Genomic DNA, 25,278 nt, shown 5'->3' on the forward strand with positions numbered 1-25,278 from the left:
TTCACAGGGAAACAGGGTGAATGGTGGTGTTTCCAATAGAAAATAGTGACAGGTGGAATGGCTATTTTGGGGAGAAAGATGATGTTTGGACAAGTTGATCTGATCCATCCTTCTTATATTGCCAGATTAATCTTCTTATGTACAGATCTGGCTTTATCATGACATTTTAGAACCCTGTGACAGTTCCCTATTTTCTACTGAATCAAGTTCAAATTCCTCAATCTGGCACCCAAGGCCCTCCACAATTTGGGCCCATTTGGCATTATGTCCTTTTTACTCCCTTTACTCTATGGTCCTGGCAAATTGGGCTAGTCCCCATCTCCCAAACACACTCTGACTTTCCTACTATAACCCCAGGTAGAAATAGCTGGTGGGAGAGGGGAGAAGAAGTAGCCCAAAGGTTATACTACAAGTGCTTTAAAAGTCAAAACCACTTTCTCCATGAAACATTCCCTGACTTTTTTCCCTCTAAAGAGAAATGGCCTATAGGTATGTGAAGATGCTTGTCCCTCTATGACATTTCAAAGACTAGTTTACATCTAATAGGAAGGAGGTAGTAGAAAGAATGTTAGATTTGGCGTCAGAGTCTCTGGGTTCAAACCCTGGGTCTGCCATTGGCTGCATGACTTGGGTACATCACAACTTCTCTGGACCTTAGTTTACTCATCTTCAAAATGAGGGGGTTAGGCTAGATGACCTCTAAGTTTCCTCCCACTTTAGATCTTTGATTCCTTAAACCTCTGATCTGCTTTACAGAGCCACTTAAAAATATCTTTTGAGGGGGGAAGGCAAGGCAATTCGGGGTAAGTGACTTGCCTAAGGTCACAGAGCTAGTGTGTCAAGTGTCTGAGGCTGGATTTCATCTCAGTTCTTCCTGACTCCAGGGCCATTGTTCTATTAACTTCACCACCTAGCTACCCCTATAGAGTCACTTTTGACTAAGTTAGATTACTAACAATGTCTACTATGGTAAGGACATTGATAGAGTCAGTGTCTGCCACGCTGCTGAGAATGCCAGGTAATTATAGCTTCTTTTTTAATATTTATTTTTTAATTAAAAAATCTATTTTCTTTCTCCTACTGGAAAAAGAAAAAGATAAACATAACATGCATGATGATGCAAAACAAACAAAAAAAAGTCTTGTTCTGAAACCCGAGTCTATCACTTTTGTCAGGGAGGTAGGTAGGTGCTTCAGCCCTTTGGAATGGTGGCTGCTCAGTGGGTTGACCAGAAGTCTTATGTCTTTCAAAGTTGTTTGTCTTTACAATGTTCTTTGTTCTGAGTGGCAGGATTTTGACTTCACAAAACTGAATATGGAAGCAACATGGGATTTCCTTTTGTCAGTTAACAATTATTTATAACAAATTTACTATATGACAAGCACTGTGCTCAAAAGCATGGTTCCTGTTCTCAAGGATTTTACATTCTCATGGAAGAAACAGTGTAAAAAGTAATTAGAAATGTACAAGATAGATAAAGTATAAATGGAAGGCAAACTCAGAGAGAAGGGACTAGTGATGGGAATGATTGGGAATGTTCTCTTGTGGAAGATAATACTTGAGCTGAGTCTTAAAGGAAGCCAGGCAAGCCAGGAGTCAGAGATGGGGAGGAAGAGCATTCTAGGCATGGGAGACAGCCCATGCAAATACATGGAGTAAGGAGATGTAAGATGTGGGTAGGTGGATTGCAGAGTGCATGGAGGGGAGTGAATTGTAAAAAGACTGGAAAGGTTAGGAAGAGGCCAAGTTGGGAAAGGCTTTATATATCAACTAGATAAATATTAAATAATTTTCCCTATTAGACTGCAAGGGATTTGAGGACAGAGACCTGCTTTAGTCAACTTTGTATTCTGCCCTCAAGGGAAGAGTGTTCGTGCCTTACCAATAGAAGACTTCAATAAATGTCTGTCGAATTGAATTCTCTTCTCTACCCTTTGTACTTTTTATTTAAGTATGATGACAATAAACTATAGTCAGAGGTCCTAGAGTTCATTTTATTTTAAAGGGAAGATTCCTTACAGGCTATTGGGCAGGTTAACACAGGGTCACTGTCTACTCTCTCTCCCACCCTCCACACTCCTGATTCAAAAGGAAAAAAATACAAGGTCACAGTTCTACCTAAAAGTAGCATCTCACAGCACTGACAAGACCAGACAGGGCTCACACTTGGGTACTGCCTTTTTGTGAAAGATATTATTCTTTCTGACCAGATTTATTTAAATATGGTATTAATTCTGATAAACCTTAAAAAGGAGGTAGATACACCTAACCGATATTTATCAATAATCAGCAGACTAGTAGAACGTCATCTTTATTTTTAGTGACTATGCACATGTAGCAGCATGGTTTGAACCTGTAAAAGTGATTAGTTAGTGCTTGTTTTTAGTTTTATTACTGAGGATAACTTTGAGTGGTTTAAAAAAATCAGCCTCTGGGGGGCCAAGGCCATAAAAAGCATAAACATTAGACAAATAACAGAAGTATTAATGGAACCTACCAGTTCTCTGCTACTAATGTGAATTGCCACTACTCTCTTATGCCCTTACAAATTTAAGCTCTATTAAAGGAACATGCTTTGTATCTCTCCTAGTCTCTAGGAATTTTATGCACACAGTTGGTAATTAATCATTGTTGAATTAAATATGTGTAACAAAATGTATATATTGAGCATATAAATGCAAATTCCAAAGATTTATATACTCCCTGAGTTAAGGTCCTGCTTAGAACTCCTTATACTGAAACTCTTCTATTCCTTTAATCCCTAACTCAGGAGCTCCGGACTCAAACATTTTTCCTTTCTCCTCCCTACCCTCTGCCCCCATCTCTACTGCCATATTTGACTCCTCCCCTATGCATTTATCATAGTTTAAATAATATTATGGTTAACTGAATACAAGCTTCATTTCCCCATTAGAATGATTCTAAGCACTCCTGTCGGGAAGTACATTATTTTCAATCTTTGCATTCTCAGAGTCTAGCAGTGTCTTCTACCTGGTAGGCATTTAATAGATACTTATTTGTTGAATGACAATGAATATTTTAAAAATGTTAACAGTGGCTAACTCATGGAACATGCCTAAATAGACCTGGGCCCTAGCAATTCCGGGGGACAAGTGTTCATCACTGAAAGAATTTGGCATTTTGGGATAACACAAGTGGGACCCTGGGAAACCCCTCTGTACCTCTTCCCCCTAGCAAGTGATTTCAAAGCTGTGTTACTCTAAACACGAAGTCCTTTAGCACTGAGAATGTATCCCAAGAAGTGGCCAGGGTCCAGGTGTATCCCCACACATGCTCCACAGGACAGCCACAGTACAGCAATAGTGTGGCATGACACAAAAATCACTGACATTTGAATGTCAGCTAAATACATTTAATAATAAGGTGAAAAAGTCTTAAGCAGGGAATCTGAATGCAGTAATTGTATTGCCATACATTTTGAATGTAATTGATATAAGTCCTTATGGCCTTATCAGATTTTCATTTCAGATTATTTGTGAAAAGCATTTAAAATTGAATCTTTAGATTCAATTCTGGACATAAACTCAAGTTCATGGTCCCATTTAAGGCTGATTGCCTTTGTTAAATTCAACTAATTTAGCGAAGTCCAACAGTCTGAATTTTCCCATCCCCCTTGAAAAAAACAGAAACCATAGGTTCTTAATGTAAACAGAACATAAAAGCTAGTCTACATTTGGGACAATAGCCACTAGAAATGTTTGCTAATCTTCTTCCTATACCACTTACATTTATGGAACTATTTAGATTATCCTTTTTTTTTTTAAAGTTGTAATGACTGAGGCCTAGGCATGGCAGATTATTGGAAAGAATATTTAATAGCAGCTTAGCATAGTCTTAAAGGCTCTTTTGTCTTATAAGTATGTGTATTTTTACAGTAATTACATACAGGAAATGAACATACACATGTGAAGATGTGTAGTTTACCCTTTAAACAATACAGCTATTCTTCCCTGGGGGGAAAAGGAAGCACATTGCTTTCAGAATAATCCACTTGTTCAACCAAGTAGAAATTAAATAAGTGGCTTGGCAGGAAAAATGAAGAACTAGATTGGTAACATGGCTATAATCACCAAAGGAAAAGTCAGGTTAGGTAAATATGATGTGCTGTTTAGCAGAGCACATCAGAAAGGTCTTAAAAAAGCTATGCATACATGACTTCTAGCCTGTCTGCTATAGAAAGACTTTCTATCTCTCTGCTTTTAGGGATACAAACAGTATTTAACTCTTTCCCCAAATCAGATATGTCCCAAGTTACATGAATAGTTTATCAGAAAGAAAAAGGGCACTCCTTCCAAAATGTAACTAACCCACTCATCTGAGGGCCAAGTAACTCCTAGAAGACAAGTCTAAATTCCTTAGTGGCATTGAACTGGAAATAATGATGCCTTATCTCTCTATGGCCCCAGACTCAAACTGAGTTCAAAAAGCTTTCTAAGCATCAACCAACACAGGTTTACAAAAGAGTCCTGGAGGGGAAAAAGAAATAGTTAATATTACTAGTCACTGTTCGAGGAAAAAAGTAGCAAAAGATCTAGTGACATATTCAAGGTCACACTATAGATAAGTGGTGAGATGAAAATTATCCTTGGCTTTTTAACTATTTTTTTTTCTTCCATTGATCCACATGGTCTCTCAAAGCCTCTCTGAATGACTGAAGAAAGGCATGATACATGGAAGATGAAAACCAAATTATTTAAGTTGTATTTAGGGTCCAAAGACCATAGCCTACCTCAGTATCCATGTATGCATGTATGGATACCCCTCATATTCTTTTCAACTTAGGAAATTAAGAAAAACACACTCAAATGGTGATTAACACACTGACTAAATAATGGAAAAACCATTGAGTTTTTGTTACTTTGTTTTAAAAAAAAATTCAGGCCAATAGAAACAAAAGAGCAATAAAAGTGCTGTGAGTGCTTGGATTTTTACCAGTTCTGATTTGAGTTAGATGTGTCAGAGAGAAAATCTAACATTAGGACTGTGGCGCCTGCTCTCTGTTCTTATTAGTGTTTACTCACCATTGACTGGTTTCAGGGCCTGGGATGATGGGCAGGAATAATTTGTATGCATTCTACTGGAATAATTGATATTAAGCTTTTTAGAAAATAAACTCTTTTGTAGGGAATATTCCAGAGATCAGAGGACTCAATTTGATACCCAAGTCTTTCATTAAAAAAAAAAAACAACTAAAATACATACAAGAAAATAGAAGGCGGCTGAGATCTGTCTCCCTGAATGAGGTTATAATGCACTAAGTATCAGATGACATCCTGTTCTTACGATGTGTTGTTTGAACTATTACCCAGAAGGCAGGCTCCAACAACCCAACTCCTATACACTGATCCAACATTAGATATGCTAGTGTCAATTAAAATGCTGCCTGAAACCTCAGCTTCAAATCTCTGTTGGCAAGAAAGAGAACAATTCTAGGTCCTTACAGCATAGTAGAACAATGTTCACAATGTCATCAAACACTGACAATTTAATCTACCAAATAACAAAAGAAATGAGTAATTGGAAAATCTTCTCAGGCACAGAAAAATGGATCTTTCCAGAGAATAAAACACGCCACATGGGAGTACTTCAGAGATCCAACATCCATTCTACTATGTGGAAAATAAATGCTGTGGACTTGCATCAACCCTTTACTCATCTTGGGGAGTTTAATACTGGTTTGGATGGGTAAACTTTCCAACACCAGATTTCCACTAATATTCTTTGACTGGTTAGACATGCTCTCTTTCTGTGTGTTAAAATATCAATTGAATATCACTTATGGCTGCTTTGCCAACCAATTTAATAACTAAATGAGAAAGACAAATACGGATGCCAGCTAACACTGAGAAGATACCAATTTGAGCATGAACTTATATTGAACATGGTAATAGTCTGTGGAACATTTACAAAAGGATATTCTTTTACTTGCCTCCCTTGAATGGTTGAGATTATCTATTAATCTTTGAACATGGTTTCACCAGAATACAGTGTTTTCCCACTGCTCAAAAGGTCCCAAAAGGCATTGTGGAATTATTGCCGGGGCTATCTCTAAATTGACTATTAAAATCAAAGTCACTCTTATGCCTTTCTGCACAGATAGGAGAAAACTGTCTATATGGTCAAGTGATGTTGATATTAAGTAAAAGTCCAGGATCTGAATGGGGATAGAAATTTGACTGCCTAATAGAATAGAAACTATGGGATCTAGGATCCCTGAGGAAAGAAAGGCCTTTGAGTTCTGGGTGAAGATGGTGGATAGGACATTTCTCTTTTATCCCTGGCTTCAAGTTGCAAAAACTACTTTATTAGAAATAATTTTATAACAGTCATAATATCTTATGAGAAAAATGAACACATTTTTCAGTGAGATTCATCTACTCTCAACAAAAGAATAAAACAAAACTCCACCCAATACCTATGAAATTTTATTTTTTGGTTCACTGAGTTTTCCGTTTGGTTCTATGACTCAATGTTAATCAAGGTTAAAATGTTCATTTCTGTGTTTTCAGGGCCCATTCTGAATTTCCATTTGAAAAGAAAGATTGAGACACTTTCTAAACTTAATATTTATTATAATGTTTTTATTAAACTTTCACTGGAAAGTTCTGAGTGTGTTAATACAGCAGGCACATTGGCTTCAATGTTTGGCATCTGATAGTCCACAGAATGGCACTTCACCTTGACAACTCTGCCACAACACTGGGAATTGCTAGGGTGAGATACATAACCACTCTCTTTTCTTAAACTGTTAAATAGAAGTTTTGGTTCATTTTGGTTTAAATGTTCTGAGCTTACAATTAGACCAGTCTGTGGTGAACTCAGGTCCCCCTTGCTCTCTGGTTTGTCGGTCTGATTCACTGAGCAAATGTCCTTGCTTTCATTTCCACTGACCTCAGAATTCCCTATGAAGTCACAAGTGTCTCTATTTTTACAGAGTTCCCTTTGGTTTGGTAACACAGTATTTTCGGGATCACAACATGACTTTATTATAGAGCCTGTGCTTCTGCAGATAAATGGGGAGGAGTCCATTGTCTTTGGAAGAGTCCTAATGTTCTCTTCAATGCTCTGAAGACTATGTGCATTGGCATTGTTGATTTTTTCTTGGGACTGAATGTGTTGCACTGAATGGAGAAAAAAATTTCTCGGTAGAGAATTCTGCATTACAGGTCGTTTTACTCTTCCTTGTAAGCAAGGACAGTGGTGGATATGTGGTATGGGATGCACAAAGCCTTCAGGGGCTTGTTGTACAGCATTTAGGGGTGCCATGCTATTTTGGACCTGTACAAAGTTTCCCGCAGGAGCACACTGGAAGCACAAACAATCACCCAGCTGCTGGCATGAATGTGGATTGTATCTCAAATGCTTATAGGCATGTGGGCAGCTACACCTCCTGTTCAGAGAGAAGAGCTGGCACATGGTGTGATGTTCCACAGACGACTGCAACAAAGCAGAGCTGGTACCATTTTTACTGCTTTTGTTGAGTTCACTGTTGTAGGCTGCATGTACAGGTACGCCCAGGTTCTTTGCTTGGCCATTGAAAAATTCAGAGCAAATGTGGGTTTCTTCATAAGTTGTCTTCTCTGAGGTGTTACAGTTATGGGATGCCAGAGGTTCTAACTCATAAAATTCATGTTCTAGTTCAGACTTTTGACCTCTGGGATCTAAATGATATGTATTCATGGCATGTGCTTTATTCTGTCCCTTGTTGCCTGGACTTGGAGACAAAGCATGAGAGAAGGCACTGCATTGAAACTTTTTAGGTAAAGGAATTTGGCCAAAAGTACCTTGGGGCCCAAGGCATCGACACATGCACTGAAAAAAGAAGGTTGCAAAAGCCCAACTGATGCACATGATAAGCATCATAAAAGTGCCAAGCTGAGTGTAAGCTAAAACTGTGGAGGGCATCATCATGGCACCAGCTACAAAGGTGGTCAGGGCAGCCATTGCTATTGCAGAGCCCATGCGACTCAGTGAGAAGATCACCTTTCCCTCTCGATCTGGGTCTGGTGCCAAGCGATAAGCAACTCCATAATGGACAGCAAAGTCTACAGACAGACCAACAGCTACTGAAATTGTGACAGATTCTAGGACATTCAGCTCCCAGCCCAGAAGAACTAGGGAGCCAACGGTGACAAATATAGTTCCAGCTATTGAAACAATTGCATAAAGGCTTATTATTATATTCCAAGTTGTAAGGAGCATCACACTAAAGGCAACAGCTACTGAAAGACCCATGGCAATAAGTGTGCCATCTGAGAGACTATCTTGGAGATCATAAAATTCCAAGTTGCTGACAAACCAACCATTACTAAGACCTTCTGGAGCAGAACTAAGTTCATTGGAAATCCATGAGTCTACCTCTTTATAGAACTGATGCATCTTTTCATAGGCCAGTGTGAAGAGGTAGGTACTCTGGAACTCCAGCACTACAGCCCTGATGGTATCATTGATGTCAAACCTTGGCCCTGGGGTCTTGCTATCCAGATGGTACCCGGTACTTCTTTCTAGCTCCATGATTGCTCTCTTTATACACAATTCAAAAATGTCCTGCTTGTAAGGAAAGCTCCAGTGGCTGCAGCATGGGTAAAGGGCAGGCTCATCACAATCCTGGTTCTCCATCCACTGTTTGAAAGTCTCAATGAAGCAGCTAGTGAAGTCTTGCTCATCAGTCTGGTAAAAGAAAGTCTGATTCCTCAGCTTCTGGCAGAAGTGCAAAATCCAGACCTGGGAAGCTGGGCTAGTGATGTTGAAAGTGGTATCCAGCTTCAACTTCCCTTTACTTTTGGGGTTGAGTGGATTTCCATTGTCTTCAGGGGACACACCCCAGATGACTGTGATGGGCATGTGCAGCTCTTCCCCATGGTGAACACGTTCAAACATGAAGAGCTTTTTGTACTCCGCATCATAGCGTTCAAAAGGGTGAGAAGACCTGAACACCTGAAATTCAGACAGCTCCAGAGAGGGCAGCTTCATTTTTGGATTAATGCACACAATATATGCCCCGCCTACAGTTAAAGCAAGGAACCAGAAGAGCCAAACATACCGGAACTTGATGACGATGCACGGTAACACTTTTTCAAAGAAAATCCGAGATGCTTCAGAAATGGCAAAAATAACTTTGTGGCACTTTTGGCAAACGGCTGCTGTCCAGCATTTTTTGTCGCTGTACATCTGCTGCTGAGGTTTCTTGAAGCAAGTGAATATATTGAGGAGATACCGCTCGTGAAGCACAACTACAGCGGGCAGCCAAGTGACCATGAGGACGTAATTCACCAGAATGGCCGTCCCGGCATAAACTCCAAAGCACCGGATAGCGGTGATGTTACTGACATAATTAGCATAAAAAGCGGCTGCAGTGGTGAAGCTAGTGACAAACATGGAGAGTGCAGCATGTTGCAGTGTGATGCTCACTGTCTCGGAGGTTTCGGCGTGGGGTTTGTCAAATTTGGTGTAATTCCAAACGTCACACAGTACAAAAGCATCATCTGCTCCAATCCCAACCAAGATGATGAGTGCAGTGAGATTCATGAAGGGGAAAAACTCAAAGTTAAATACTACTCTATAGAGAAAATAGGACACAATCAAAGAGCTAATTATGGCAAACATAGTCATCAGAGTGATAAATATGGACTTGGTGTAAATGCACATGACTAAGAGTACAATCACAATGGCGATGGCAGGATACACGGTATCCATCAAAAGATAATCCTGAAACAAACTGTGTTTGATACCAAACTCTATTCCTGTGACAGTGGTCACACCGTCTGAAGAGTTCCAGTTCTCAAAGTTGTCCAGGTAAATGTTCATCATGCTTTCCCCTTTCTCAGTAGGAGAGAAGAGCATACTGTACTTTAAGGCTGGCACCACATAGTCAATTGTCTTTGGGCTCAGAAAGTCTTTGTCTACCAGGTAGTGGAGGATCTGGTAAACGGCGTTGTACTTGGTGCATTTACGAGGCACGCTGGTACACTTGAGTTGATCCTTCCTCCGAGACACTATGTCCCAGCAGTCTGGCCTCAGGGTGCCATTGTAGTAGTGTTTGGCACAGGTTCGAAGCAGCTTCAAGGTATGTGAAACATCTCTCTCGACAATTTTTTGACAGGATGACCTATTGTTAAGTATAGCAATGTAGTTTCCCAGGGTCCAGCTGGGGCAACAGGAAGCAGCTGTGGCCCTCTGGCAGAGATCACTGAACTGGGAATGGGATCTGATCTGCACAGAGAGAAATTAAAGACAAAACACATACACACAACATTTTAGAAAAGCAGTAAGTACCTCAAATTACATCTTCCAAAAAAATGTGAATTGAGATTTAAATGAGACTGTATCATCTTCAGTAATCTGGCTTTATACCATACGATAATTTAGATTGAGTTACATTTTTAGTAAACAGATTTTTTTTTAATGCAAGGGAGCATTGTGGTATAGTGGAAAAAGAATTGACTCAGGAGTCAAGAGAACTTGGATTCAAGGAACCATGCTACCTATAATTGCGTAATTCTTGGCTTTCTACAAGATCTATTGCAGGTAATGAAAAGTGACCCCCTAATATGTCCAGATTCAAATGTAAAAAATTTTAATAAAATTTTAATTTTACTTTACAGAACTTAATAAAATAATTTTTAAAAAGTCATTTGAAAAAACAAAAGATCAAGAATATCAAGGGAAATGATGAAAAAACATAGTTGTTGAAGCTAAGAACAGCATTTCTACACCTCAAATTTATTATAAAATAGCAGCTATCCTCAAAACCATCTGGCTCTGGTTAAAGAATGAAAAGAGAACAATGGAAAAGGCTAGACAAGGGAGATTCTGAACTATTAGAACCCAATAAAATGGAAAACAAAAATTACCTAGTAAAAAACCCCTTATCTGACAAAAGCTATTGGGAGAACTGGCAGAAATTAGACTTTCTTAGACCAATATTGTATACCATACTCCATGATACATTCAAAATGGATATATGACCTTAATATTAAAGATCATACTATGAAAAAATTCGAAAAGAAGTAGATCATATACCTCTCAAAGCTACAGCTAAGTGACACATTTTTTTTTTTATAGCAATTGGGGTTAAGTAACTTGCTCAAGGTTTCACGGCCAGGTGTTTCTGGGTGGGCGCTAAGTGTCTGAGCCCAGATTCGCTGGTGCTCTTACTTGCTGTGCTACCTGGCCACCCCTAAGTGACACATTCTTAATTAGACAAGGAATAGAGGCAATTACAAAAGATAAAACAGATGACTTTGATTACTTGAAACTGAAAAGCTTGGGGTGACTAGGTGGTGCAGTGAATAGAGCACTGGCCCTGGAGTCAGGAGGACCTGAGTTCAAATCTGGCCTCAGACACTTCATACTTACTAGCCTTTTGACCTTGGGCAAGTGACTTAACCCCAATTGCCCTGCTTTCCCCCTCTCTGCCCCCCAAAAAAACAAAAAAAAGAAACTGTAAAGCTTCTGTACAGACAATATTAATGTATCTAGGATAAAGGAAGGAAGTGGTTGAATGGGGGAAAATCATTGTATGAAATTTCTCTAATAAAGATTTCATATCCAAGATACAGAAACAATTAATTAATAAATATATGTAAGACTAATAACCATTCCCCAGTAGATAAATGGTCAAAATATATGAACAAACAGTTCTAAAATTTTTTAAAAAAATATTCACAACCACATTAAAGAATCCCCCAAATCACAAATAATAAGAGACATGCAAATCAAAACAACTTTGAGGTTTTGCCTCACATATTGAAAATTGACAAAAATAGCAAAAAATGGCAATGATCAGTGTTGAAGGGATTGTGGAAGTATAGGCATACTAATATACTGTTGGTAGAGGTGTGAAATGGTATTTATAGCAGCAGTTTTTGTGATAGCTAAGAAATGGAAACAAAATAGGCACCCATTAATTGGGGAATGGCTGAATAAATTGTGGTACATTAAGGTAATGGGATGTTGCTATGCTATAAGAAATGATGTGTGAGATGAATACAGAGAAGCATGACCAATACAGAATGAAGCAGAGACAAGAAAACCATATACACAACTACGACAATATAAATTAGAAAGCTTAAGCAGGACTCAAAGAAATTAGAAGATAAACCCTCAACCTACTCCTTCATGGAGGTGGGAGATCCACAGGTATTAGACACCGTATATGTTTTCAGACTTTTTCAATATATGTATGAGTTATTCTGATTCTTTTTTTTCTCCCTATAACATGCTATTTGTCATATGGTACAACTCTCTGGAAGGTGGAAGGAGGAAATAACTGAGAAAACTATAGTGATATAAAAAACAGAAAATATCAATAAAAACTTTTAAAAAGAAACACTTTTTTTAAAGCCTATACATCTGAAAAATTGTACAAGGTTTTCAATGACTCCAGGCTGCTTGCTGAAACAAAAATCCAGTCTTTTAAACATGAATATTTATCCCAGTGTTGCTATACAGCTGTAAATCATGGAACATCACAATCTTCAAAGGATCAAAATTGTAAATGACCCAAAGGGCAATGGAAAGACATATGGTGAAGAATAGGCTGAAGAATATTACCAAAATATTACCAAATGTGACTTGTGTGCAAGAAGTAGCACCAAAGATATAACCCAAGAAATGTACAATAGAAAATGGAAGTGGGCTAGAGAAAAGTCTCTAGCATTTCACCTCTATTGAGCATTTATAGGAAGATATGGCTAAAAGTCAATGTTACGAGATGAGAAAATATAGATGAGTAGTAATCTGCACCTTTGGAGGAGGTGCCCACATTGATGAGATCATGGATCCTTAGAAATTCTGAAGTATAATGGTCTGGAATTCCTCAAAAACAGGATAATTCATGTTTGATTGTTTCCAGATAAAAACATCCATACATGCCAACTCAGGAAAAACTGAGCTACTCCATAAAGAAAAGGAAGCCTTGAAAAAGGATATGCTTATTTTTCATGGCAAGCATCCAAATTCAGCCTACAAGGAAATGATATGCAAGCCCCCTAGGGTCATTCCAGAGAACTGGAAGGTATAGGGTGATACGTGCCTGAGAATCAGTTTTAAGTTGAGAAAAGATGAAGTTTTATCCCATTTTGCAACCCACTATGAGTTACAAGGAATGTACAATTAGCTGCTAAAAATAACCACTACTAGAGATAAAAGTAGGGATGTTGCCAGCAAAAACGTGGAAAATAAGAGCAGGATTCCAACCTCATATAACCTTTCCAAAGAATAGTGTTTTCTTCATGTGTTTGACAAAAGATTTGAAAAACCTGATGCAATAAACATAGACCACATACTAATCTGATTGTGGCTGTCCCAAATGAATGCTAGTAATCCACCATGGCTCCAGTCCTCAAATTTAGAAGTAGGCGTGGTTGGTGTGTGTTCTTTGGTAAAATAGCCTTTGGAAATGTCTGAAGGATAGTGTTTCTACAAGTATAGAAAACATGAGAATTTCTGGGAAACCTAAACTAGATGTCACAGTTCTTCATGTAGGAAATTAAAAAATAGTCATCTGGACTATTCATTGGCAAGGTTATCTCTGTTGACTCTTTGTTACTAAAGACAGGTGAAAGAAAACTGCATAGCTATGTGGGCTTGGGGAGACATACAACATACTTGGCAAGCAGATCTATCTTCATAGGTCAGGGCTATATATTTAGAAAGACATTCATAGGAATAATTTTAAAATCTTTGAAGCTTATAAAAATAAAAATGTGGTTAGTAAGAATGGCTTCTTGTAATTCATGTCAGGAATACCAAGGCTTCTTTAATTCTAGTCATTCAAAAATAGGGTATTTTAAGGAAGCCATTCAGTTTATGTGGTTATAAGATGCTCAAGAGAGCTTCCCTAGTTAGATAGTACCAGGGGTGGAGTTGACTTCAAATTGGGGGGTGAGGAAGAAGGAAATATGAAAAGAATGACACAGAACTTCATATGGTATCTTGACTTTTAGATGTGGCAGCCTTCTGGTATATGCCAGGAGAGAGGAAACATTTAAAAAGAGTGATTAAGAATAAAAAGAAGAGATACACACCCAGAAAAAAGAACTATGGAGTCTGAATGCAGATCAAAGCATATTTGCTCTTTTTTTGTTTGTTCCTTCTTTCTTGTGGTTCCTCTCATCGGTTCTAATTCTTCCTGACTAGTGGGAAAATATGTTTAATATGAATGTATATGTAGAACCTATATCAGATTATATGGCATCTTGGGGAGGGGGAGAAAATTTAGAACTCAAAATCTTATGGAAGTGAATATTTATAACTAAAAATCAATTAATAATAAAATAAAAGAATAAAGGGAAGAAAGTTAAGCTACTGATCATGGATGGGTTAGGAACATGGATGCTTAGGAACAAAATACTAATCAAAGGCACAACACTTCTTACCCATGCAGTTTTTGCTTAAGTTAACAAGAATGACACTTCTAAAACCTGTCCATAAAAGAAAATACACACAAGTTTGACACCTGGGCTAGAATCTTCTCATTTCCCCCTCAGTACATACATACTAACTCACAAAGGCTTTAGGGTTGTCAGTGATCTCTGGGCCTACTTCTCACTCTTCCAAGAATCCCTTCTATAGCATCTCTAACAGAAGGTCATGCAAGTGCAACATGGTGCTTTGATTGGCACCCTAGGAAGGGACTGGGACCATATAAATTGCTCTGGTCCTGTATTTCCTTAAACAATTCAAGAGAAATCCAGGGAGAGAAGACAAGATCTGTACTACTTTTCTTTACCCACCTCCAATCTTCCCCTAGTCATGGTTAGGTAATCGTGTGTTTGTGGTTCTTTAAGCCCAGAGACCTCTGCCCCATCCCTGATTTGTAAACAAGCTAATAACTGGGTCTGGAATGGAAGATCTCAATGCTCTTTCTCACTTCATTGCCTAGAACTGCAGTCTCTAAAATGCCCACAAAATAAGGAGAGTGAGCTGATACCCTCCTATAAAATAAAGGTCAAGCAAAAAAACACTTTGGTAACTCAAATGCACCCAGCCAAAGTACTCTTTGGGGCATTAAAGAAGAGGTGGAAGCCATCAAATGAAACTAATTTTCAAAGTGTCTAAGAAAATGGGCATTCTCATTAAAATGGAATGTAGAACAGAGAAGCTATTCATCATTGTGGAAATCAATGTCTGTCTACATTACAAATACAACTAGCATGTAATTTAAATGGAATCTGCTGGAGTTGGACTAAATGTGCCACAAATGCAGACAGGCAACAAATAAAACATCTGTTCCCATCAAGATATTACATTGATTACCAGACATTCCCTAGAGTCAAACAACTAGCAATTAAACTATTCCACTCTCTATAATTTTACATGCATCACATCCAACTTGATACTCGATAATAATCAAGTACATAAGTACAATAACTAGGATTTGAAGAGGGAGAAAGAAAAAGTCCTGCCAAATACTCATAGGGATTCAAATGTCTTCTCATACCACACTTATGATAAACAGGCAAAAATCCTATTAAAGAGTTGAACTCCTTGGGGCCTCCAACTAGGGGACCATAAGGTCATTATCATTATCTGAAATCTGAGTTTGTTAACCATATTCTATTCTCTAGACAGTTTTTTTTTTTTTGTCACGCATTTCCTTTATGAAAATGGCCTACTATTCTGGCATTGATCAAAGAATCTGAGATCAGAATGTAAACCAACAGTGCAACAGGACATTAGAAAATAGAGACATTTGGAAATTGGTAAAGTTAGTATTTAGATTTGTTTACCTAATAAAATTATACATCACTTTTAATACAAATATAACAACATTTATGCATTGTGTTATATTGTGCTCAGCAATAAGTATAAGCCATACATAGTCCTTGTCCTCAGAGACTTTACTGTCTAGTAGGAGCCTAAGACACCAACACAGAAAACTTACACGCCACATTATTTGATAAGTTACTTAACAAAGTTCTATCTGAAGTCTAAGGTGAGGTCCTTACTAGCTAGGGGAATCAGGAAAGGCTTTGTGGAGAAGGTACTTAATGAGTTGAACTTTAAAGAATGGATAGGACTTCAATAGGCTTGGAGGGAAAAGGAGGGCATTTCAGGCACAGAGAATTGAAAGGCATGAAGGCAAAAGAAGGTAGTGTTTGTTTAGAGGTTAGAGAATGATCTAGTTCAGCTAAATTTTTAGTGAGTAGAAGAGAGTCATTCAAAATGAAGCTGTAAAAGTAAGGTGGTACTAGAATGGAGAACACCTTGAAGACCAAGTAGAGGAATCTAAACTTTAGTCAGTAGATATTGGAGATCCACTGAGGAATTTTGAGCAGAAGAATGAAGCAGAATATTGTAATTATAAACGTATTCTAGAAGTGACATACAGGATATATTGGAAGTAGGACACAGGTAGGAAGAAGGTAATTTCACTTGTCCAGACAGTCTATCACAATGATGGTCTATATTTGATAGGTTACAATGAGACAAGAGAAGAATCCATATGTGAAAGGTATTCTCAAAAGTAGAAGGTAATAGGGCTTGATAACTGTCTGGATATGAGAAGTGAAAGAGAGGGAATAGTTGAACCCTTGGTAACCTCAGGTTACAATCATAAGAGACACAGTAAATTACAGTGCTATAGACAGAATTAGTGAAGTCTTTGGGGAGGAAGATGAGTTTGGTTTTGAATATGTTAAGTTTGAGGTGCTGGTAGGATGGGCAGGTGGAAAAGTAATACAGGCAAATGGAGGTGCTGGTGTGGGTCTTAGGGAAGGATCCAGAAGGACTTGGGTGTAGATCTGGGCACCATGGGCAGAGAGTTGGTCATTGAAACCATGGTAATGAATGAGATAATAAAGGCTCACTTTTAAATAGTTTACTGAGGTTGACAAAGTGCTTTCATGACAGTAAAGTAAATTGTGTGAGGTTAAGTGACTCAACGCCAGGTTATGAATTCTGATTTCTTTTCTGTTTCCAAATCCATCATTCTTTCCACCAGACCATGCTAACTCAGACATCCACCAGACTCTGCCAAGAAATTGAGTGTAGAAAGAAGAGAAGAAGATAGACAAGGACAGAATCCTGGGAAACACCCATGGAAGTGGTCAAAGGGGTTGGGAAGGGGATGGACAGTTAGTGAAAAAAACAGGGAATAAATGTTTAGAAAGGTAGGAAGAGAAGCAAGAGAATGTAGTGTCTCTGAAACTAAGAGAGGAGAGTTTTTAGTACAGTTTCAGAGACTGCCGGAAATTCAAGGAAGATGATAATGGGGGGGGGGGGAGGGAAGGGAATCACCATTACATTTGGTGATTAGGGAGTCATTGGTGACCTTTTAGAGGAGAGATCCGGTATGAAGGTATGGGTAGAAGTCCAACTGCAAGAAGATGAAGAATAAGTAGGTAGCAAGGAAGTAGCAGTATGAGGTTAGACAACTTTTTTAGTAAGTGAGGGGAGAAGTGAGAGATAATATAAGGTATATTTATGGCCACTTGGCAGTCAGGTTAGTGATCCTATTGACAGCCTAACACCTACAAAGCATGAGCTCCAGTTTTTTCTATTGCAGATGTTGATATGCTATATACCTCTAGAGAGGGCATTCAATCTTAAAGTGTTGCAGTGGTAGGATGGAAAGGAAACTACCTATTACATTTAGTTTATTGAATCCAATGTTTTATTTCTTTGACGGGGCATTTAGAAGAATCCAACACTGAGAAATATTTTGGAAGAAACATTCAGAACAACAGAACAGGGAAACAGCTTAGGAACCCAGTGCCCAAATGAACCAGGTTCATATGTGGCAGGACAGCAGAAGAACGAAGCTGGGTTTTACACAGTTTGTGAGAATCCTTTCCAGGGATTTGTCATACAGCTGGTATGCATGTGATCCTGAATGTAACATGTTCTAACATTCTCAGGAAGAATGAGTGAATGGAATGGCTATAGAAAAGGAGCAAAGAGAGCATCCAAATACTCACCATTGCCTACATTTATTAAGCTGGTCTGCCGTATTATTCTGCTTAGAGCTGAGGAGATAACCGATATTCTTGAGGTTTTCTTGGCAAAGATGTGGGAAAGGTTTGCCATTTTCCTTCTCCAGCTCATTTTACAGATAAGGAAATTGAGGCAAACAGGATAAAGTGACTTGCCCTGGATCACACAGCTACTAAGTATCTGAAGTTGGATTTGAACTCAGGAAGATGAGTTTTCCTGATTCCAGTCTCAGCACGCTATTCACTAAGCCACTTGGCTGCCTCAATTACCTCTGGACTAAGGAGTCAAAAGTCCTATTACTAAATGGCTGCATGACTTATCACTTAGCTACACCTCAGTCTTTTCAGTAAATTAATAGATAGGATTAGGTCAATGCTTAAGGTCCCTTCCAACATTTAAATTCTACTAAATACATCCTATTATAGGGCAACAACTTCGTTGAAATCTAGGATATCTAGGAGCATATTATTATTTTTTTCAACCATGTAAGTCAAGACTTTAGAGTTCTAATAAGAATATAATGAGTTCATTTTTAATGATTATTATATTGTCTTGTCATGTCCATTAGCTAACATACGACAGGACATCAGTTTTCACTAGGAAAAATTACTTTTGAATACATGAAACTGACATCTATTCCAGTCCCTAAGGCTGGCTTTATGTTTTCAGGTGTAGTTGTCATTTTGGTTCTAGAGAGGACAAAGTCAGGGAGGAAGTATCTGTCTTCTGGCACCCTTCCGTTTCCAAAAGGAACAACAACTGAGCTCAATGCAATCTGGATTGGATTACCTTGGCCATTTATATTGATACTGTATTTATGCCCTTTGATGTCCTCCTTTTCCCAGTTTACTCCCTAAATTTCCCTTTGAGGTCACAGGCCTAAATGACCTATTGATTGCAAGACAGTCAGGCACTTAACAGTATAATTAAGATGCTGACAAACTGCCGGAGAACAATGAAGAAGGTCAATTCCTTTCTACAGAGAAAAATGAAAGAAAAAGCAACAAAAGGGGGAAAAAAACATCTTAACCATTAGACTATTATTCTGGAAGGAAATATGCTGTGAAATAATAAAATTGATCCATCAAAAGAATATGAGTCAGAAAAAAAGAGAATTTTTTTGTTACTGCTGTTGTTGTTACTTAAAAGAAGAGATGATATGTTTTTGAAGGTGGATGAATACAGAGACACTTTGATCCTGGATCTGAAAGAATGCAAAGCTGTTAGTGAGCCAGTGCTGGCCTGCTAGTGTTTACATCACAGTAGGTAATCCCTTTAAATACTTTCATCTTTTTATTAGACATCAGGGTCAGCAGTATAAGGAGTTTCAAAAATATAACCTAATCTGTGTTAAAGAGATTTTATTTTACCTACCCTCAAATTATCCACACTGCACATTGATTTAATTGCATGTAAGTTCCATAAAGTCTCTCCTCCAGTGGAGGTAAATACTACCCTGGAATATCGGTCACCTGGTGATAGGAAAAGAAAAAATACTGCAAATTATTCATCTTTTTTTTTTTGTAAAGTGTAGGTATGGGAAACAATTTAAACTGGAAAACTAGAGATTAATTATATACGACGACTGCACTTTTCTTTCCATCTGTCCCAGCAAGGATATTGAAGGAAAGGAAGATTTTAAAGCTGTGTGAGAATTTCAACTGCATCAAAAATTGTAGATTGAAAAAAAAATCCAATTTCATTCCAATCACTTTTTCAATGAATGTGTAGGTTGTAAGAACTCTCCAATTAATTTTTGGGGAAAAAGGAGTCTATTTCTAATCTCTTTGCAATTAGGTAGCAAAACTATAAGAACTTTTAGATGGAAATTAATTGAAAGCTCTCTTTCTAATTTCATGGCATCACATAGTAATGGAGCATTAAATCAAAGGATGTTACACTTGGGAACATCAAGAAAAAATTACAAGGACATTCCCACCCATGATCCTAAATGGAAGATGGTAACTGATTTAAAATCAATTGAAAAATGACCAGTTTAAATACATAGAAAAGTTTTTATTTTTAAGAAGATGAAGTGTAAAATCTTATTGACTTATCATTCATTAGTATTGCACTGGTTTTTACAAGAGCCAAATAAAATAATTGACATTAACTTTATGTCAAATAAAGACAACCTACATAAGCTGGAAAATGAAGAAGTAAACTCACAAATTACTCATTTTCCTAACTGTAGCACCATGCATGATCTTCGTATCTCTAGACCCTATCACAGGGACTGTTGTGTAGCATGTTTGTTAACAACAACAAAAAAGGGGTTGGAATGGGGTGCTAAAAGCTAACAATAACATTTGAATCAGAAGTATTATTAACATATGAAATATGGAGTTTAGCTTTAGGGTAGAAGAATATACAAACCTATACAAACTCAGACACATTTTCATTTATTTATGACCAGGAATAACCATAATCTGAATAAAATTTGTTAATTAAGAAATTTTAAAAATTTCTTTGACTAAAGAAGTACAAAGAACACAACAACTAATGAACTTGTCTCTTCCCTATGAGGATACCATTTGTTCTTTAGCATAAACACAACTAATTGGAACCTTTAATTAATGTGAATTTTTTTGTTACTCTGCTTTTGTGACAAAAAAAGAAATGGGAAAAAAAAGCCCCCCAAAACCCAAGATAGTATCAGGAACATAAGCTTCCAGGGTATATTTTGGAGAGAGTACCATTCATTATAAACATGCATACATACATACATATACATAGACATATATGTGCCTGTCTATATGTATACCAAAACATTTAGGTGTGTGTGTGTGTGTGTGTGTGTGTATATATATATATATATATATAGGATGGATAGATATTATATAATATGCTATATTTACATCTATACAAAAACATATGTATATAAAATCCTCTATTATAAGGATATAACTTGATTATATATATATTATATTTATATTGTGCTTCCCTTAAATGTCTTTACTGGAATATATTTAAAGAAAAATGTAATCATTATAAATAACTAACCTCTAGCTTTCCAGTTTAAATTGTTCCATATATCTAAAATATTATATTTATATATGTATATACATACACACACATATATAATTGATATATAGACATAAATACAGCATATGACCAAATAATATCTTCACAAGGAAGAGACAAGTTTATTAGTTGTTGCCCTCTTTATACTTTTATAGACAAAGCAGGTTTTCAAACACACACACATATTAAACCATACAATGAAGACTAAAATTTAGAATGATAGCTATGAGAAAGACATAGATCATTCTATGAGATTTAATATATTGATATTACTAAAGTAGGAAAAAGTACATTTTAGAAATATTTCAAAGAAATATAGAAATAAAAAGTTTTATTGTCAAATATCAATGAATTAAAAAAATTCAACAAACCAAAACACTCCATTTGCAATCATCCCAGTTAACCAATTAAATATGTACACATTTATTGTAGTGCTATATAAAAAGGTACTACTCTGATGTTTCATCATAGTTTGGAAGTGGCTCTGGATTGTCAGAGACTATAAACTCTGGAGAACCTATAAATATGCAAAAGTTTCAAGTACAGTCCAATTCTTTAAGAAACACCATGGTTAAGTTCAGAAAGACTCATTGCCAGAGGGCTGACTCTCAGGTAATGAATTTTTTAGTCATAATAACTTATAAAGAGTATCTCCTAAGGCATTTCTTTAGGGTATTTCTGATGGGTTGTGATATAGATGAAACCACATATACTTAAAGAATATATATAGGTATGTGTGGTATATATATGTATATATATTAGGTAACATATGCACACATATGCATGTCTCTCTTTCTCTCTCCCCTCCTCCCTCCTTCCCTTTCTCTTTTTCTGCTCAATGGATGCTTGTAAAACCTAATGTCAGAGTGATCAGAAAACAGAATACAGTTGGTATTCACACCTACTGGAGAAGGTGTAATAGAAGTAAAAAACCTTATACTGCATAATTCAAGTATGTATAATATGTTCACTATATAAAATATATTCAATATATCCTTAATATATTCTTATGGATATTCTACAAAATTTGAAAAATTCCTGGAAATTTAGTGGATTATTGTGGAATCCAAAACAATATATTAAGTTAACAAATCTGTGAGAAAAGTCTTTTATATAGACATTAACAAGTTTTTTTAATACTGAAAAACATCTGGCAACAAGGTAGAAAATTGTACTAGATTTATGTCTACCTAGAAAGATCAATTAATCAATTAACAAGTGCTTATTCAGGGCTTACCATGTGCCAGGTTATATGGGTAGATTTTTAATCAACTAGAGTCTGACTTATTCAAATACTAAAATATGAAGTGTTAATTAAGTTAAAAATCACCCCAAACATGACAGGAATAGGGAGGCAGTCCTTGACAGTTTAACCCCTCACTCACATCAGTCTAAGATTGATGAGCACAGGCATAATTAAAAACTAGGAAACTGCCAAGGGGCTTGCTGTTCATACACTATGAGACTCACTTGGAATATCACAGAAAAAGCTGTCTTTGTGGAAATTCCATTCAGCTTGTCTCTTTTCTCTTTCGTAATGATTGTCTGACCATCTGTCATCACGATGGCTGAAATAAAAGCAAAAACTTTTATCTTTAAATAAACCACATCTATTTGAATTTGCTTTGATAGATCTACAGAGAATAACAAGAAGAATATTATTGGTCTTCAAAAGTCAAGGCCTCTTCTGGCTCATGAACCTAAACACCAGAAAGGCTACTTTAAAAAGCAACCTTTATCTTAATGCCTCATTTCTTTAAAAAAAAAAAAAGTAAATCCTAAGAGAAAATATTAAATTACAACATTAGGCTTATAAAACTCTATAACAAAACATAGTAATAAGCCTCTAAACTTCAAAATTAACCTTAGTTTATGATAATTATTACATTTATATGACAATTTATCTTCACAATATATTTTAAATAATAACTGAAATTTACCATTATCAGAGGTTTTGTTCATAATAATCTTGTGAGTTAGGCAGTGTATGTATTATGGTTCTCATTTTACATATCAGATAACTGAGGCTCCAATGGTTAAGTGACCTGCCCACAGTCACAGGACTAGAAAGCCAGAGAACCAATCTTGCTGAGATCTTTCTATTAACCACACCATGGGCAAGGCCTTAAGGAATACTACCTTTAGTAGTCTGAAAGTCACCAGAAACATGAAACTGTTACCTTTTGACTTGCTCCTCTGCATATTTAAAAGGATAATTTGCTAGTGTTGCTTTGTAGCCTGTATTTTTCACCATGTTATTCCATGTGACCAGCCTCTGGCCTATGGCAGTCCCTCTTGGTTCAAAACCCTTAAGGCAAAACGTTATAAATCTTCATTAGTGCATTTCATTTCAGGTTAAGTATAGCTTTAATAACATCTTGGGAAATTTAATGTCAGAGTGATACAGAGTTTTCATTAGAAGGCATAGTTGTTCTTCACACTGACTGGAGAAGGTGAAATGCCTTACAGAATAAAACGACCTGATGAAAAAATGGTCCACTACATTTTTATGACAGGTATCTGAGGATTACTGGGCATCTTTTGCATGCCTCAAGAGAAACATACTCACTCCTTAGGAGATTATTTTTCTCAATCTTCACAAATCCTTTAATAAACTAATTCCTAGTATAAACTGAATGACAGTGAAATATAATTAATTTTTGTCATTAAATATTATAGTTTTCTGTATCACTACCTGCTGGTTTAAATGTATAAATCCCTCCCCTTCCTCCAAATAAGGAAACTTTTAACTTAAAAACTGACTGCCATCTGCTGTACATACTAAAATTGATATAGCTTCCTCAGAAGAAGAAAAAAATCGCCATGCTTCAATGGGATTACAAAAACTTTATGACAGCATTCTGATTCTCTATGAGGTTTCTTCTATAATGCAGGGGGGAAAAACCACTAAAAACCTCTATTTATTACACACATGACATAAATGTGGCCTTTCGGCTAGAACATGACACCAAGAAGCAGGAACTCTTGAATTCTGATGGTGATGAAAGTTCCTTGCCCTCTTAAGACTCATAAATAAACACATTTCCCAGCCATTTTTAGAGATGAGATTAGATGAAAGCATATTAAAAATGTCTTAAGTCTCCATTGTTCAACATGATGATAGACAAAGAAACGGAACTACATACAATCATTCTGCATTGGCATTTTTTCCTTACCAGCAAGGGGTCAGAGAAGTCAGGAAGATCTGGTACCAATATGCCAACCAGGGCACAGACCACAATGAGCACAGTGCACAGGCCCAGGACTACCACAGGCCAGTCAGCTATCAAGGCTGCATAACTACAAGAAAATAGAAGAAAGTGGATTTTAGAAGCAAGAAATCAAAGGGTTTTACTTCATAAGAAAGTAATGAGCTTTTATGCATACATTTGGGACCTAGAAATACTGGTGGTCAGATAATTAACAATTAGTTCAATGGCAATATATGTACTTGTACAAATAAATTGTTGCTGTTATTTTCTTTCAGTCACATCCAACTCTCTGGGACACCATTTTTGGGTTTTCTTGGCAAAGATAATGGAGCAGTTTGCTATTTCCTTCTCCAGCTCATGTTACAGACGAGGAACTGAGGCAAATAGAATTAAGTGACTTGTCCAGGGTTACACACCTAGTAAATGTCTGAGGCTGGATCTGAACTCAGGAATATGAATGAGTCTTCCTGATTCCAAGTCCAGTGCTCTATCCACTGTACCACCTAAATATTAGATTGGAAAGTCCTTGAGGGCAGAGAATGCTTATTTAGATTTTAAACTTCTATAGTATTTTACAAATGATGAGGCCTTTAACGTTCATTGAATTTAAATTTCTGTCTATGGATAGTATTTTATTAAACAATTGTCAAAATCATTTTCCTTTTTCGTTGTTTTTTCATATGTTTTTATTTGTCTTTTCTACCTTCTTTTTTCCAGAAAATTATGTCTGATGACTACCAATCTAAAGGCTCATAGCTATACTGTCGTATTTTAGGAATGAATTTTTCAAGGAAAAACAAACTTTTATTTATCTATTTATTAAATAGATAATATACAAAGGAAACATGATGCAGGTGTTGTTTTCAAGCTTTCAATCTTATTGGGGAGATAAGACATAGGCAACAAAGGAAGGCCCGCTCCCAGTCCATTCTTTTGTCTATCTATGCTTTTTGCTAGGTCTGTCCATAACTAGAACCCTTCCCTGTTCTTAGGTCTGCACTCTGTGTTTTCCTCTTGAGGCATTCATTCCACAAATCTTTTTTTTTTTTTTTTTAAGCAATAGGGGTTAAGTAACTTGCTC

General features: G+C 36.9%; 1 protein-coding gene across 18 annotated transcripts in view; it reads right to left on the reverse strand.

Annotated features, from left to right (window-relative positions):
• Positions 1-6,579: 6,579 nt before the first annotated feature.
• DISP1 (dispatched RND transporter family member 1) overlaps positions 6,580-25,278 on the reverse strand; it is a 238,302-nt gene continuing 219,603 nt past the window's right edge. For all 18 annotated transcript variants that reach the window (XM_069062618.1, XM_069062631.1, XM_069062626.1 and 15 more), the window contains 5 exons: positions 24,162-24,285; positions 23,166-23,293; positions 22,456-22,553; positions 19,336-19,433; positions 6,580-10,233 (listed from right to left, as the gene is read on the reverse strand). In XM_069062618.1, the coding sequence (XP_068918719.1) occupies positions 6,592-10,233; positions 19,336-19,433; positions 22,456-22,553; positions 23,166-23,293; positions 24,162-24,285 (4,090 nt within the window). In that variant the 3' untranslated portion in view covers positions 6,580-6,591. The remainder of the gene's footprint in view (positions 10,234-19,335; positions 19,434-22,455; positions 22,554-23,165; positions 23,294-24,161; positions 24,286-25,278) is intronic.

This window comes from Petaurus breviceps, unplaced genomic scaffold (assembly GCF_028583685.1).
Source record: "Petaurus breviceps papuanus isolate PSGF00001 unplaced genomic scaffold, PetGlider_PUasm1.0 90466, whole genome shotgun sequence".
In the NCBI taxonomy this organism is placed as follows: domain Eukaryota; kingdom Metazoa; phylum Chordata; class Mammalia; order Diprotodontia; family Petauridae; genus Petaurus; species Petaurus breviceps.